The sequence below is a fragment of the Myotis daubentonii genome, chromosome 7 (genome assembly GCF_963259705.1).
Source record: "Myotis daubentonii chromosome 7, mMyoDau2.1, whole genome shotgun sequence".
NCBI lineage: Eukaryota > Metazoa > Chordata > Mammalia > Chiroptera > Vespertilionidae > Myotis > Myotis daubentonii.
In genome coordinates this window covers 57083199-57097978 of record NC_081846.1, presented here as the reverse complement: position 1 = coordinate 57097978, position 14780 = coordinate 57083199, and the positions used below count along the sequence as shown (strand labels likewise).

Genomic DNA, 14780 nt, shown 5'->3' with positions numbered 1-14780 from the left:
TGGGATCTCACTTATTACATGCTGTGTGCCTAACACCAGCTTCAGTGCCTGGAAAACTCTTTATTGCCTAACAATAGCATTTCTTCATCTAACTGAGCCTGCTTTTGTTCCAATATCAGCAACTCTAGAAGACTAAGGGGCATCTTAGGGTGAAATCATGATTGCTCTGTTGTACACATGGAAACCCATTCATCCCACCAGGAACTGATCTAGGGATGGGCAGTGCGACCCACTTCTGGTCCGTAAGACATGAGGGAGGATTTGGCTGGGACAATGTCTGAGAAATATTTCCAGGAAAATTCTAAACGCTCATGTGAGAGGAAAAGTGCAGGCCCGCCTGGAGGTGAGTGGCACGGCACCCGTCTCTGCAGCCGTGAGTGCCACCAGGTCCACGTGAACCTGCCGAGGATGGCAGAGCCAAAGTGTGGGTAGATCAGAGTTCTTGGTAATTCTGCTCATCCTCTACATCAAGCATGTCAAACTCAAAGGCTAACACAGGCCAGATAAAAGAGGCATGCGGCCCGTGGGCCCTGAGTTTGACATGCTTGCTCTACATTAACCTGCCCTAGAACTGCCCCACCAATGGCCTTCTTAAAATGAGATAATGCCTTTTCCTTATTGTTTACTTGCCATTTAGGTGGCATTTCCTGCTGATTGTAGCTGAAAGCAACCTAACAGATGCAGGCACTCAGTAAATATTCTTGAATGAATAAGTGTTCATAAGCTAAACATGCTAAAGGTGAGAAGAGAGAAGAAAACTAGAAAGTTGACCATCTACCCAGAGCCAGGAAGGAGAGGAAACTTTCAAGTACAGTACATTATTTAATCTTCACAGCAAACGTCACCACAGTTTTACCCATATTAGGAAACTGAAGCTCAGAGAAATTATGCATTCTGCCCCAAGTCACAGAGTTAATAAATGCTAGAGCTGGGAAATATTTTCTGTATTATGAGGACTTAGCTCTGCATCTTAGTTGAGACTTTTCACTTACAGTACAAGTTTTTTAAATTCCTTCCTTTCTCCCTTCCCCCCCCATTTCCACTTACCATTGAATTCTCACCAGCTAGTGTACTGGTAGAAGTTAAGCATTCTAATTTTGATCTTATCCTGGTCACTCCTAACTTTTGACCATACTCGTGTTGATTGACTCTCGTTAACTTCTCAGTCCCATCACTCCCTCCGTCTTCCCCTCTGGAGTAGGATACGTCACCCCTCCTCGGAGAGCCAGGCCCAAGGGGCTTTCAAGGGACACTCCCAGGCCACTTGGTCTCCCCAGCGCCTCGCCTGCCTCCCAGCACAGTAATGCTGCAGTTTCTCCAGGGCTGCCAGCAGCCCACACTGGTCTGCTGTGTTGGCAGGAAGCCTGGGTGTGGGAAGTGCATCCCACACATCTAATTCCAAAACACATTATTTTCACTCTACCAGGAGGCTTGCGTAGACACATGTAGCCTACAAGTATATTCTCCTAGCAATCTCAGAAACAACAAGCCTCATTCGTTCAGCTTTCTGCAGCCTTTCTCTCCTCCCCTTGGGGGGAATGAGTGACAGGAACAGAGAGCACAGTCTTTCCTCCACCCGCCAGAAGCCTGCTTCTTGCAGCCAGCATTTCACAGATGAATGCAGTAGAAAATGCCTTAGCCGCATCCAGGGAATTTCAAGTGCTTTCCTCCTGTTTCCAAGGGAAAACAAACAAACAGACCAAAAGTGTCCTTTCTGCAGCAAAATGCCAGGCATTGGCTGAGGAGAGGGCCTTGTGGGCTGGAAACCATGTGCCCTCTAGTGGTCATCTGTAGGAAGTCACAGCCAGATGGCCACTTCTGAGAAAATCAGCCAGCAGTGTAGGAGACAGAAAGACAGGATGCCTCAGAACACTTAAATAATAAACTTTAATGCTGGAAAGCCACTTACTTTAGAATCTTATTTAAAATGCCAAGTGCAGGTTAAAATGGACATCCAAGCTGTCCACAGATCCTGGCAGGTTTTATTGACACTCCTGGCACTGGCCCCACGGCTTACATGGACTTGGATGGGCTCCTGGAGCAAGGATGCTGAGCTAGAGGAAATCCACTTACCAGGCTATTTCTGATGGGGAAATGTTGCTGGTTCTGGCTGGACCTGGGGGAGAAGTTGTTTTTTACTGCAGCCTGAGAAGGGGAAAATGAAAGGGCTGAAGGAGAAAGTGAGAAAGCCAGATGAGGGAAGCCACAGTGTGTGAGTTCTCCCAGTGCCTGCCCACCACAGCCCCCAGCAAGCCTTCGGGTGAGTCTCTGCTGCCCACCAATGTGTGAGGGGATCGTCTGAGTTGGTGCAAAAGTGAAAGTAGCACGTGAGCACAGGAGAGGGGGGGGGTGACCTAGGGAAGTACAGGAAGTAAGCCCCAAGAACTCACAGGTATCCCGGGAAGCGATTGGACCTAATATAATTATCCAGGTTTAACCAGATCTCCTGGAGGAGGGGAACCCTCGCTGGTAAAGTTAAACAGGCATAAACTCAGTTAAAGTACATCTTTGGCTTGGGTTTTCAGACACAACAACCAACCTTGCCTGAATAATAAAATTCACATAGTGATAACAATAAGATACCTTGATAATGGTCCATGCCAACTCAGAAGTGAAGAATGTGAGATTTGGGCTCAGGAACAAAGCCTGTAATCTTTAAACCAGGTAATAAGCTGCTGAGATTCCTCCAGATTTAGTTAAATTTCCCAAGGAGGGTGGGGTGGGGGAAGACAGGCTGGGATGAGCTAGCCGAGGTCCAGGAACATGGCAAACGAGTTGCAGATCCAGGACTCGAACCCAGGTCTTTAATTGCAAGCCCCACACTTTTCTCATCTCCTACGTGCCTTCTCCTACAGAAAGCCCATTTTTATTGTTGTTTTTTATGGTGAAATGATTTCAATTGATAGATCCTTTTCTCTGGCCTAGTCTGCGGCCTTTCTATTAGTACTAGAAAAATCAGGGTTATAACAGCCCTAAAACTGCTGACACACCTGATAAATATCTAGCTCCTTGTCTGAGGATGGGACCCGACTGACCGAATAAAACTGAGATAAAGCGCACATAACTGCTCTTCCAATATCTTCCGTGTGTGCCTGCGAGCGGTTTTCTTCTTCCCATTGAGACGTCTCTCCTCCGGAATATCCAGGAGAGTGGCTTGTTGGTGCGCATCACCTTCACATCCTCGCCTGAGAGCAGGGCCAGGGGTTATTTACCTTTGCCCCCCCAGGGCCTCGCACCCGCGTGCACCGTTTGGTAAGCGGGGAGTGGACAGGTGCTCTGCTGCGGGCCGCAGGAGGGGGCGTCCACATGCTGCTTCACGTTTGCGGTGAGACACAGCCAAGGGAATCGGTTCCCCTGAAGTCTTCCATGTTGCTGATGGCTCATTCAGATGCTTCCAAACGCCCTTTCTCTCCTCCCTGCTGACCTGTGCAGGCACGAGTGGTAAAGCAAGGACGATTCAGAGGCATCTGCTTTGTTTCTCCAATGAAAGAAAGACTTGGATCGACACAACCTTTTTTCTCCAAGGAGCTCAGCAAGCTTGCCCATCTGGTGTCTCATTTGTCTTCTGTTTCATCCCTATGAAGTCAATAAAGCAGCGGTTCTCAACCTGTGGGTCGCGACCCCTTTGGGGGTTGAACAACCCTTTCACAGGGGTCGCCTAAGGCCATCGGGAAACACATATATAATTGCATATTGTTTTTGTGATTAGTCACTATGCTTTAATTATGTTCAATTTGTAACAATGAAATTGGGGGTCACCACACCATGAGGAACTGTATTAAAGGGTCGCAGCATTAGGAAGGTTGAGAACCACTGCAATAAAAGGTGTGATGCTGGTATTCGGACCAGGGAAGGTAACAGGGCATGCAGGCTTATTCCTACTCACCACAAGAGGGAGCCCATGAGCCCTTCTCACTCATTTGCCCATTTATGTGGCGCCCAGAGGATCCCTGCCCACAAGCAAGCCCAACCTGCTAAGGCTAACAATGAAGAGAGACAAGTGAACGCAGAACTACAGTACAGTGTGATAAGAGCGATGCTGCAGGGATGGATTATTACGGGTGCGGAGAATCTGGGGTGCACACAAAAGGGAGAGAGTAATTGATGGGTTTAAGAAGTAAAGCTTCAGCATACATCGTAGTAAGTGAAATAACTGAAAAGACAGTATTAAAACCTTTTTAATTAGTTGGATTAATTAAATCAGACTTCCCACTTACCAAAATCACTGTACCTTATATATTTTCCATGCTTGATTGACAAATCTGGATGAAAGAACCAAACTATGTTTCTCTTCGTAATCACAAAATAAATAGAAAAACTACCACCACCCCCAAAAAGTAAAGTTTTAAATAATGTGTTAGCAAGGATATGGAGAAGGTGGAACGCTTGTGCATGGATGGTTTGATTGTAAAATTGTTCAGCTGTCATGGAAAACAGTTTGGCAGTTACTCAGAAAGTTGAGCACAGAATTATCATATGACCCAACAAATACACTCTTAGGTATTTATCTGAGATCACTGAAAACATGTACTCAAATATTTGTACACACATGCTCATAGCAGCGCTACTCACAGAGGCAAAGGGTGGAAAAGCACAACTCTCCGTCAGCAGATGAAGAGATAAACCAATTGTGGTATATCTATTCAGCCATCAGAGAGACTGAAGTACTGATACATAGTACAACTCTAATGAACCTAGAAAACATTGTGGTTAGTGGGAGAAGCTAGAAACAAATGGTTACATATTGTATGGTTCCATTTCTATGAAATACCCAGTGTGTGCACATCCTTAGGGACAGAATGCAGATTGGTGGTTCTCAGGGGCTGGAGAGAGGATTGAATGGGGACTCAGTGCTTAAGGAGTGTGAGGCTTTATTTTGAAACTAGAGGCCACATGCACGGATTCCTGCACATTGAAAGGAAATTAATTAGAAGGTGGTCAGTGGGGCGGGACTGGATGAGAGGGCCGGACACACCCCGGAGCCAACCTCCTGTGGTCCCTCTCCCAGCTGGCCGCACCTGGGGCAGCACCGGGGCTCGAAGAGTGTCTGCAGAGTGAGCGGGGTCCCTCTGGCGGGGTGGGGGGGGGGGTCCCTTGGCCTGGCCTGTGGGGATCGGGCCAAAACCAGCAGTCGGACATCCCCCGAGGGGTCCTGGAGTGCAAGAGGGCACTCTACAATTTGCTGTTGCTCAGCAGCTCCTGTGTTGAGCATCTGCCCCCTGGTGGTCAGTGCATGTCATACCTACCGGCTGGTCGCTTAGCCTTTTATATATATATATACTAGAGGCCCGGTGCACAAAAATTTGTGCACTCGGGGGGAAGGGGGGGTTCCTCAGCCTGGCCTGTGCCCTCTCGCAGTCTGGGACCCCTCGGGAGATAACGCCCTGCTGGCTTAGGCCTGCTCCCGGGTGGCAGAGGGCAGGCCCAATCCCTAGGTGCAGTCCCTGGTCGGGCTCAGAGCAGGGTCGATTGGGGTGTTGGGGCGCCACCCCCTGTCACACTCAAGACAGGGTCAATGGGGAGGTTGCGGCGCCACCCCCTGTCACGCACAGAGCAGGGCCCAGCAGGGGGGTTGGGGCTCCTTACCCTGTCACGCACGGAGCAGGGTCAATCAGGGGGTTGGGGAGCTCCCCCCTGTCACACTCAGGGCAGGGCCGATGGGGAGGTTATGGCTCTACCCTGTCACACACAGAGCAGGGCCCGTTGGGGGGGGGGGCGGATTGGGGCGCTGCACCCTGTCACACACAGAGCAGGACCGATCAGGGGGTTGGGGCGCCGAACCCTGTCACACACAGAGCCGCAGGGCGATCAGAGGTTGGGGAGCTCCCCCGTATCAGGCACAGAGCAGGGCTGATCAGGAGGTTGGGGCGCCTTCTCCTGTCACAAACAGAGCAGGGAGGATAGGGAGGTTGTGGCCCTGCCCCCTGTCACACACAGAGCTGCAGGGCGATCAGGGGGTTTGGGCGCTGCTCCCTGTCATGCTGATCCTGGTGCCGGGAGGCCTCTCGGCTCCACTGATCCTGGTGCTGGGAGGCATATTACCCTTTTACTATATAGGATAGAGGCCTGGTGCATGGGTGGGGCTGGCTGGTTTGCCCTGAAGGGTGTCCTGGATCAGGGTGGGGGTACCCACTGGGGTGCCTGGCCAGCCTGGGTGAGGGGATGATGGCTGTTTGCAGCTGGTCACACACCCTTCAGGGTGGGGATCCCCACTGGGGTGCCTGGCCAGCCTGGGTGAGGGGCTGAGGGCTGTTTGCAGCTGGTCACACATCCTTCAGGGTGGGGGTCCCCACTGGGGTGCCTGGCCAGTCTGGGTGATGGGCTGCGGGCTGTTTTCAGGCTGGCGGGTGACGGAAGCTCCCAACCGCTCCTTTTTTTCTTTTTTCTTTTTTAATTCTGGGCCAGCTTTAGCTCTGAGGCTCCAGCTCTTAGGCCTCCGCTGCTGAAAGTAGGTATCTGGTTTGTTTCGGTTCGAAACAATGTATAACTACAGCTCTGAGATCCCAGCTCACTGAAAGCTGGTTTCTGTTTTTTTTTTTTAGCTTCTATATTTGTTAAAATGTTTCAAACTGCAGGCTCAGAGGCCTGCAAGGCAGGCGGGGAACATTGGTTTCCTCCGTCACTGAAGCAAGCAAGCCTCATGTTAGTTTCAAGCTGCCTGTCTGCCGGCCGCCATCTTGGCTGACAGTTAATTTGCATATCGCCCTGATTAGCCAATGGGAAGGGTAGCGGTCGTACGCCAATTACCATGTTTCTCTTTTATTAGATAGGATGACAGAAGTATTTTGGAACTAGATAGCTATATAACATTGTGACTGTCATAGATACCATGAAATTGTTTACTTTATAAGCGTTAACTTTATGCTATGTGAATTTCACTTCAATCATGTTTTTTAAGTAAAGCTTGAGCCAAGAGGTCGCTGGAAACAGGGGGACAGCAGCCTCTTGACAGATGGGCTGGGGGAGGACTTTTGTGTCAGAGCAGCGTGTGTAAGAGGAAAGCAGCACAGAGCACAATGTGGCAGAGTGTCTGGGCTGCTGGGCGTAGTCTCACATGCTGGGTGGGGGTCTGCTGGAGTTATGGTTGGAGAGGGCTCTTCCAAGGAGTAGAGAATTAGACGGCAAATAGGTCATAGATATGTTTTTATTAAGTCTGTGTGTCCTGTTGCAGGCAATGCCAGTATTTAGACAGATGATCAAGTGAGGGCAGGAGTAGGCCCAACCAGGGGGAGTTTCCAACACTACACAGGGCAGACCAGGCCTCGTGGGACCAGGACGAAGATTTTCTCAGAAACTGTCAGTCTCAGTCTGTCTCTTACCACCACTTGGACAGATGACCAGTCCCGGATCTAGATTTCCACTCCATACGGCAGGACTGGAGTCATCTTTGCTGGAAAACCTCAGACCTTTATGTTATACTCCAAGGTTGAGGTTCTCAACTTCATACTGCCATAGACCCCGAGTGTTTCTTCACTAACAAACTGTGAAATGACATGACCTAGTGGTGGTTCTAATAAACGTGCTGCAGTGATAAATGATATTCTGTGTAAGCAAGCTTCTGAGATATCTGCAACAAGCGTAACGTGATATAAAAATACCCATGACTTCTGCTGAAAAGTCACGGGAGCTGCTAACACTATGGTGGCTGTTGCCTCTCTTCCTGATAGAAAGAAATGCTGTTTCCAGTGGAAGCTAGTAAAAATAAAGATGTATTTCACAGATCCCAGCTTAAGGACCCGTGCATTACAACCAGAAGGGAGGTTGTGGGGCAAAAGCTAAAACTTTCATCCCACAAAATGATTGTCACTCGTGTCTAACAAAAACAGTTGGAAAATTGTGCACTGCTAACTTGGCTTAGGTCTGTTCTCAACAAGGGCGGAAACAGGCGAGGGGAGATGTGAGGATCTGGAGGAAAGTAGCAGCAGGAGGGGTGGACAGGAGGGCTCTGGAGGGGGTGTCTAAGGGCATGGTCAGCAGGAGGGAGACGTGTAGGTGGCACTGTAGGCTTCCCACCTGCTTAGGTGGCTGGGAACGTTGAGGTGTGTGCAGGTTTCTCTCTGCAGATCTGGTCGAGCAAGTTCTGCTCAATGAGGTTTGTGCACAACCAACTGAGCAGGTTTTCAGTAATGAAAGCTTTGCTCAAGCAGCTGTGTGTTTGTGTGTGTGCATATGCATGTGTGTGTTTATGGGGAGGACGTATGTAGAAAACACTCCCCAGAACCTGCTCTTATCAGGCACATGGTAGAGGAAGGAGAAGGCCCGGCTCAGTGCAGTGTGCCTCTCATTCCACCCTAACGACTGTAAGGCCAGTCCACCCCCTCCTTTAAAGAATCCCATTCCCTACAGTGACTAAAGTGGGCACCTAGAAGGAATGGCTATTGCATATGTGCCTTACTCTCTGTCCCCTCAATGTATCCTCAACTCCCTTTTCCCCCCTGTGATCCTTCTATTCTCTCTGCTTAAACACCATCACTATTCAACTTGGTCTCTAAGGCCCGATGTGATCTGGCTCTGACGACCTCCCTCCCAGGCTCCTCATGAGTCATTCCCCCCACCCTTCCTTGTCTACATGGCAGGACTGGCCTCTGGACTCAGAGCTTCCCAGATGTGCCAGCCTCTCTCACCTCCAGACCCGCCTGTGCTGCTCTGGCCCTTCAGGGGTCTGTCTCCACCACCAGGTGAGGACAAAGACTGTGTCTTATTATTCAAGTTTAGCCTCAGTGCCAGAAGAGCTGAGTGGAGTGAATTAAAATTTGAAGGACAAAGTAATACTGACTAAATACAGTGGAATCTGGCTGTTTCGGTCTTGTGTTAGTCTGCTCAGGCTGCCATAATAAAATACCACAGACTCAGTGGCTTCAGCACACAGGCGTTTATTTTCCCATGGTTCTGGAGGCCAAAGTCCAAGATCAAAGCGCCAGCCGGTTGGCTTCTCCTGAGGTCTCCGGGCCTGCAGACAGCGGGCCGCCTTCTCGCTGTGCCCTCGCATCCTTTCCTCTGTGCAGGTGCATCCCTGGGGCCTCGGCCACTCCTGGTGGGGGCACTGGACCTATCAGATTAGAGTTCATTCCAACAGCTTCGTTTTAACTTAGTCGCTTTCATCTGAATCTTGATAGATCTTTCTCCACTTTCTGAGGTACTGTGGGTCAGGTCTTCGACATAGGATTTTTCAGGGCACACAATTCGGACCGTAAAAAGTCTGGAACAATTCATTGAGCAGGGTACTGGTCCCCTGGAGCAATGTAATGGTTTTGCATCTTCCCGTCTGCCCCTACTCCTTTTGCTGCCATTTAGGCATCCTGATAAATATACAGCCCAGCATCTGAGACTGAACCGTGGGCACGGGCCCTTCTTCCTTTGCAGACTTCTCCCTCGCAGGGCTGGAGCTAGAGGGATACCTAGAGAACATTATACAATCACACTTTCTCAAAATTGGAGAAAGGCTCTTATAAAACATCCAAACCAATTTGAAAATAACTGAGCAACTACTAATCAGAGTAGATACACGTTTGGTCTTATTATTTACTGAAGACCTACTCAGTGAGCAAACCCCGAGAATTTAAGGGAATCAACCACGCCATGTTGGGTCCTTCTGAATCCCCAGAGTGTGGGCTTCCCACTCCACTGGTTCGTGCTGCCTTGAGGTGTTTGGTCCTCCTCAGACTGACGTATTCAGCACTGCTGAGGCAGGTGCACTGCCGTGCACAGGTTCATATTTAAGTTTCATTATGGAGGGAATTGTGTCTCTGCAAAAGTCCATATGTTGAAGGCCTAACCCCCCATACGACCATATTTGGAGATAAAGTCTTCAAGGAGATAATTCAGATTAAATGAGGTCATGAGAGCTGGACTCTAATTTAATAGGACTGGTGTCCTTATAAGAAGAGGAAGAGATACCTGGGCTCGCTCACTCACTCTCTTCACATGTGCACAGAAGAAAGGTCCTATGAGGTCACAGTGAGAAGGCAGCCATCTGCAAGCCAGGAAGAGAGCTCTCACCAACTTTGATCTTAGACTTCCAGCCTCCAGAGCTCTAGGAAAATAAATTTCTGTTGTTTAAGGCATTCAGTCCTTGGTATTGTATGGCAGTCCAAGCAGAGAATATCCTAATATATAAAAAGCCAGGGGCCATCATGACCGAAACAATCAGACAGATGACCAAATAGCAGGCTGCGTGGGGCAACCAGGTCGGCGGGGGGGGGGGGGGGGCAGTTGGGGGTGACCAGGCCAGCAGGGGGAAGTTGGGGGAGACCAGACCAGCAGGGTGGGCAGTAAGGGGTGACCAGGCAGGCAGGCAGGTGAGCAGTTAGGAGCCAGCGGTCCCAGATTGTGAGTGGGATGTCCAAGTATCCCAGGGATCAGGCCTAAACTGGCACTCGGACAACCCCCGAGGGGTCCTGGATTGGAGAGGGTGCAGGCTGGGCTGAGGGGACCCCCCTCCTCCTGCACAAATTTCATGCACTGGGCCTTTAGAAAGCTTATAAGAAATGCAGAATCCCGGGTTTCACCCCAGGCCGACTGAGTGAAAACCTCCATTTGAACAGGTCCATTTACGTGTATATTGTAGTGTGAGAAGCACTGCTTAGGAATACCTACTGCCTTAAAACTCAGTGATGCTTTTGTTAGAGTGAAATGGGTCTCTCAAGAACCTCAGCTCTACTGAGAGCTAACAGACAAACAAATTAGATGTAACTGAGTAGACATCTGGTGCTTTTGTCTGTCCAACTCTACCCTTTCTGTTGGAGAACTGGTCTACCCTATGTAGTTTCCACAGGGCTAGTTATCCACATCAACCACCTGTCTGTGGGGTGAACCCATGATCCAGGCCTAGCCAGTCATGCTACTCCATCTGCCTGTCCCCTGTGATCTGTAAAAGCATATGACCAACCAGGTCCAAGTAGACTCCCTTGAGATTTAATAAATGGATGCTAATAGAGAGAAGGTCTCTCTCTTCATTAACTGTAAGAACATAAGTTTACAGCTGCCAGGTTCCAGCTGTAAAAAAATAAGACTAGCCTGCAAAGAAAACCAGAGATGACCAATGAGAAAGAGAGACCTGAAAGCATGGTTTGGCAACCCTCCTCCCCCCCCCCCCTGCCAAATCCAGCTGCACCCTTGGATTTACCAGTTCCATAAGCCAATTCGTGCTTGCACTAGTTTGAGATGGGTTTTGGACACATGTGGCCAATATTTTCAGGTATTATTATGGTCTTCTCACAAACCCTTATTTGCTATAAGGCTATATTCAGTCCAGAGTTTGATCAGTCTAGTACCTACATATTTTTGTATCATGTACCAGGCATCAAGTTGAGGGCCAGAGACACTGAAGAAGGCACAGTCCCTGCCTTCAAGTTGCTGACAGCCTGGGAGCTGGGGCGCGTGGAGAGTCAAAGATGTGAGCAAATCATGCAATAAAGATGCTAAGTGTTGCCATGGACCTCTGAGCTCCATGTGAAGAATTCACAAATGAGCTAGCATTTGAGCAGAATCCTAAGAGGTAGGGATTTCCCAGGAGTTTGATATGGGGAATGGTGTTCCAAGCTGGAGGATTAGCATGTGCAAAAACAGGGATCTATGAAATACAACATCTGTGGCCTGGTGGGTGCATTGGGACTTGTCTACAGAGGGGCTGGATGAGGGGGTGGTGAGAGGAGAGAACAAGAAGATAGAGAGGAGCTTGTCCAGCCAAGGAGATGGGTTGGATCTTCAGGCAGCCAGGAGCTAATGTGGTTTTGTGAGCCAAGAAGAATTATGAGCAGATTTGTCATTTAGTGAGATGCCTCCGGAGGCTGAATGGGATGTCTCGGATGGCAGAAATGTCTCTGGTACGTGGTCGTATTTAATAAATATTTATTGACTCGAGAGACAGTGACAGTGACAGTCTCGATGGAGGCGATAGAGAAAAAGGGAAAAATTTTGAAAGACATGATTGAGCCCGAATCAATAGAACTAATCAAACAATGAGAGAGGAAAGAATTAAGAATGATTTAGCAGTTTCACTCCAACGTGACCAGATGGGCAGAAATCAGAAATGGGGGCAGGTTTTCAGGTAAAGATACTGGCCTCACTTTGAGCAGTTAGATGGGAAGGGCCTGGAACCAGCGTGGACTGTAGGCCCAGCAGACAGCAGAGCTCAAAAAAGAAGTCGAGCAAAAGAAAGGAGGGCCCAGAAGCTATGGTCACAGAGATGCACTTGAGAGAGTGTTAGTTGAGGGAACTCACTTTAGAAATGCCAGAAATTGTTCAAATTATGATTCTTCGAAGGAGCGTGTCATACTCCAGTTCCTTTCTAATCATTACATAGAACAAGAGTACGCCCCCTTGCCCCGCACACCCTCATGCCCCCAAACCAACAGTGGCAAAATGCCTCTGCACTGCAATTAGACAAAGGTGGGGATAAAGCAACCAAGACTCCAGCAGTCTGACCCCGTGGCATGCCTGGGCCACACACACTACAGGCGATGGGGGTTTGGCTGGCAGCTGATGTTGGACTCTGCAGAGGGAGAAATAGCATCAGCATCCGCTGAACCTGACAACATTGGAAGTACGTCCGCCAACCCCAGGGTAAACATGGAGCCAGGAGGCCTTCCAGTCTTACACTTTCCTGCCAAACTGGCCACATGCGCACTCTCCCTTGCCAGGAGTCCCTGCCTGCTGCTCCATGGGCACCTGGTAAGACGCCATGGTCCTTGCGGTGGGCACACACATGAGCGGAGGGGGCAGGCAGCAGTGGCCAGGGAGCCAACCTCCAGGGCCGTTGTACCACTGAAGCTCAGCCACATGCTCTGGTGCAGCTGAGGTTCATGAACCTACCAGAAAGCAGATTACTTTTCTTGTTTTCACTTTTCTTTAAAAAAAAAAAAAAGAATTAACATAGGAAGGTATTTCTACTGTAAGTGACAGTAGCATACTGTAGAGCAGTACTATAATATGGCCTATTTGAGGTTTTGTAAAGTGTGTGTGTGTGTGTGTGTGTGTGTGTGTGTGTGAGAGAGAGAGAGAGAGAGAGAGAGAGAGAGAGAGAGAGAGAGAGAGAGAAACAAAAACCTTTGAAGCAAAAGTTGTTCCTAAAAGAAAGGGTTGATTGACACATATGCTCGCAGGAAGAGGAGTGGGTCCTGGGATTTGCAGCAGGGCCAGATGAAGAGGACTGTCCGCCCTCTGGGGGTGCATGGGGCTCCTTAGTAGAGTGAGTTTGGAGAAGAAAGATGTAAGTTGTGTTGGAAGAATTGGCTCTGGCTATAGGTAAGGGGATCAGGAAAAGGTGAAGCAGGGAATGTTGAGGTGCAGGTGAATAGTTCATCAGGAAGAAATACTTGATGCTTCTGGATTGGTTGTAGGCAACTGTGAAATGTTCACGCATGAGCAGGATGTGGTGGCGTCTGGGGGCAGGCTCACCCTTCTAGATAACCAGCTGAGATAGCTGCCATTGATTCAAAATTTCCACTACATTCAGGAATGTGCACAGCCTCTTGTTGGTTTCAGCCATGCTATTACCTGATTAACTTCCCTTCTCTCTCCCACCCTCCAGCCTTCTGTGATTGAATTTAGGACACCTCAGAATTTTTCTCTTGTTAGCATATAACTGAAAGGATCCCACCCAACACTGGGAAGCTGGGATGAGGAAGTGGGGCAGGGAATTTTTACTCTTTGCCCTTTCATATATTGTGTGTGTGTGTGTGTGTGTGTGTGTGTGTTTAAAAATCTCAACACTTGTTAATTTTCAAATAAAACTTTCTCCAAAAAGCATTGAACATGTTAATCAATTAGAAGGGTAGCACATTATTTAATAGATTTCCAAGGCCTGTGTGTGAACCTGCATTGCTGAACATCGTGGTTTCAAACAGATGCTCCTAATCAAGTCAGTACAAGTTTCTGATGACTGACTAAACCAGAAGGCGGCCTTCTGTCTAAGGTCCCTCTCTTTCAGCTTCCCTCCCTGCTTCCTTACCTCCCTCCCTCCCTCCCTCCTTCCCTCCCTCCCTCCCTCCCTCCCTCCCTCCTTTTCCCTGCAATCCCTCCAGGGTCAGGTAAGAACTTGCCCTGAGAATGTGTGTAGGAGAAGGGAGTTAACTCCGTGGTAAATATGAGAGTCACTGGCTACAAAGACTCTTGTGAAATAAGATCAAGCACTGGATTACTTACAAGTTCACAGGGAACTTGACACTAACCCCGACTAACCCAGAATTATCACACCCCATCGAAGTTAGCATGAAATTCATAACCAGGGCAATGGTCACGTCTAAAGCTGGCCTGTCCCTGTGCTGAAGGCAAGTGATGTGTCTTCTGGGCTGTTCTCCCTTAGTGAGAGCTGGATTCCGACTGGTTGAGGTGCCCTGGCTGCCAGCCTGGGGCAAGGCCATCACGAGCATTAATCCCAAGAGCCTCCTCAGAAAAATCAAACGACTGAGGGCTAACTGGCTCAGAAACCACTTCACAAGGGCAGAGATAATGAAGTCCCATTTGGGGAATTTAATTAAGAAATTAAGTAAAATTGAAAAAACATAGAAGTTAATTTGGAAAACAGTATACTCCCTATTACATTTTTGATGTTCTTTAAATATCAGGAAACACGGCAGCATCAGTGATAGGCAGCCAAACAGGAAAGGTAGTTCCCTTGCGTCCTGTGCCACTGCCAGCTGCTGTGCGCAAGGACCCCACCGGCAAGCCGGCAAGCCGTGGAGGGGGCAGACTGTCAGGGAGGGAAGCTGAGGAGCCTCCGTCTCCTCCCTCCTCTACCACCCCCATCGGAGCGCAAGTCCTGCTACCCCCACCACTAA

General features: G+C 49.1%; 1 protein-coding gene and 1 long non-coding RNA gene across 2 annotated transcripts in view; one reads left to right on the top strand and one right to left on the bottom strand.

The window, feature by feature from the left end:
• Positions 1-2178: 2178 nt before the first annotated feature.
• The window catches only part of DAPL1 (death associated protein like 1), a 57487-nt gene continuing 44885 nt past the window's right edge, over positions 2179-14780 (top strand). The window contains exon 1 of the mRNA XM_059704366.1: positions 2179-2260. Coding sequence (XP_059560349.1) covers positions 2194-2260 — 67 coding nt within the window. The 5' untranslated portion in view covers positions 2179-2193. The remainder of the gene's footprint in view (positions 2261-14780) is intronic.
• On the bottom strand, positions 8858-9980 carry LOC132237980 (uncharacterized). The gene is made up of 2 exons (XR_009453707.1): positions 9898-9980; positions 8858-9398 (listed from the first exon to the last, which is right to left on the bottom strand). It is a non-coding gene; the product is annotated as an uncharacterized LOC132237980 (long non-coding RNA).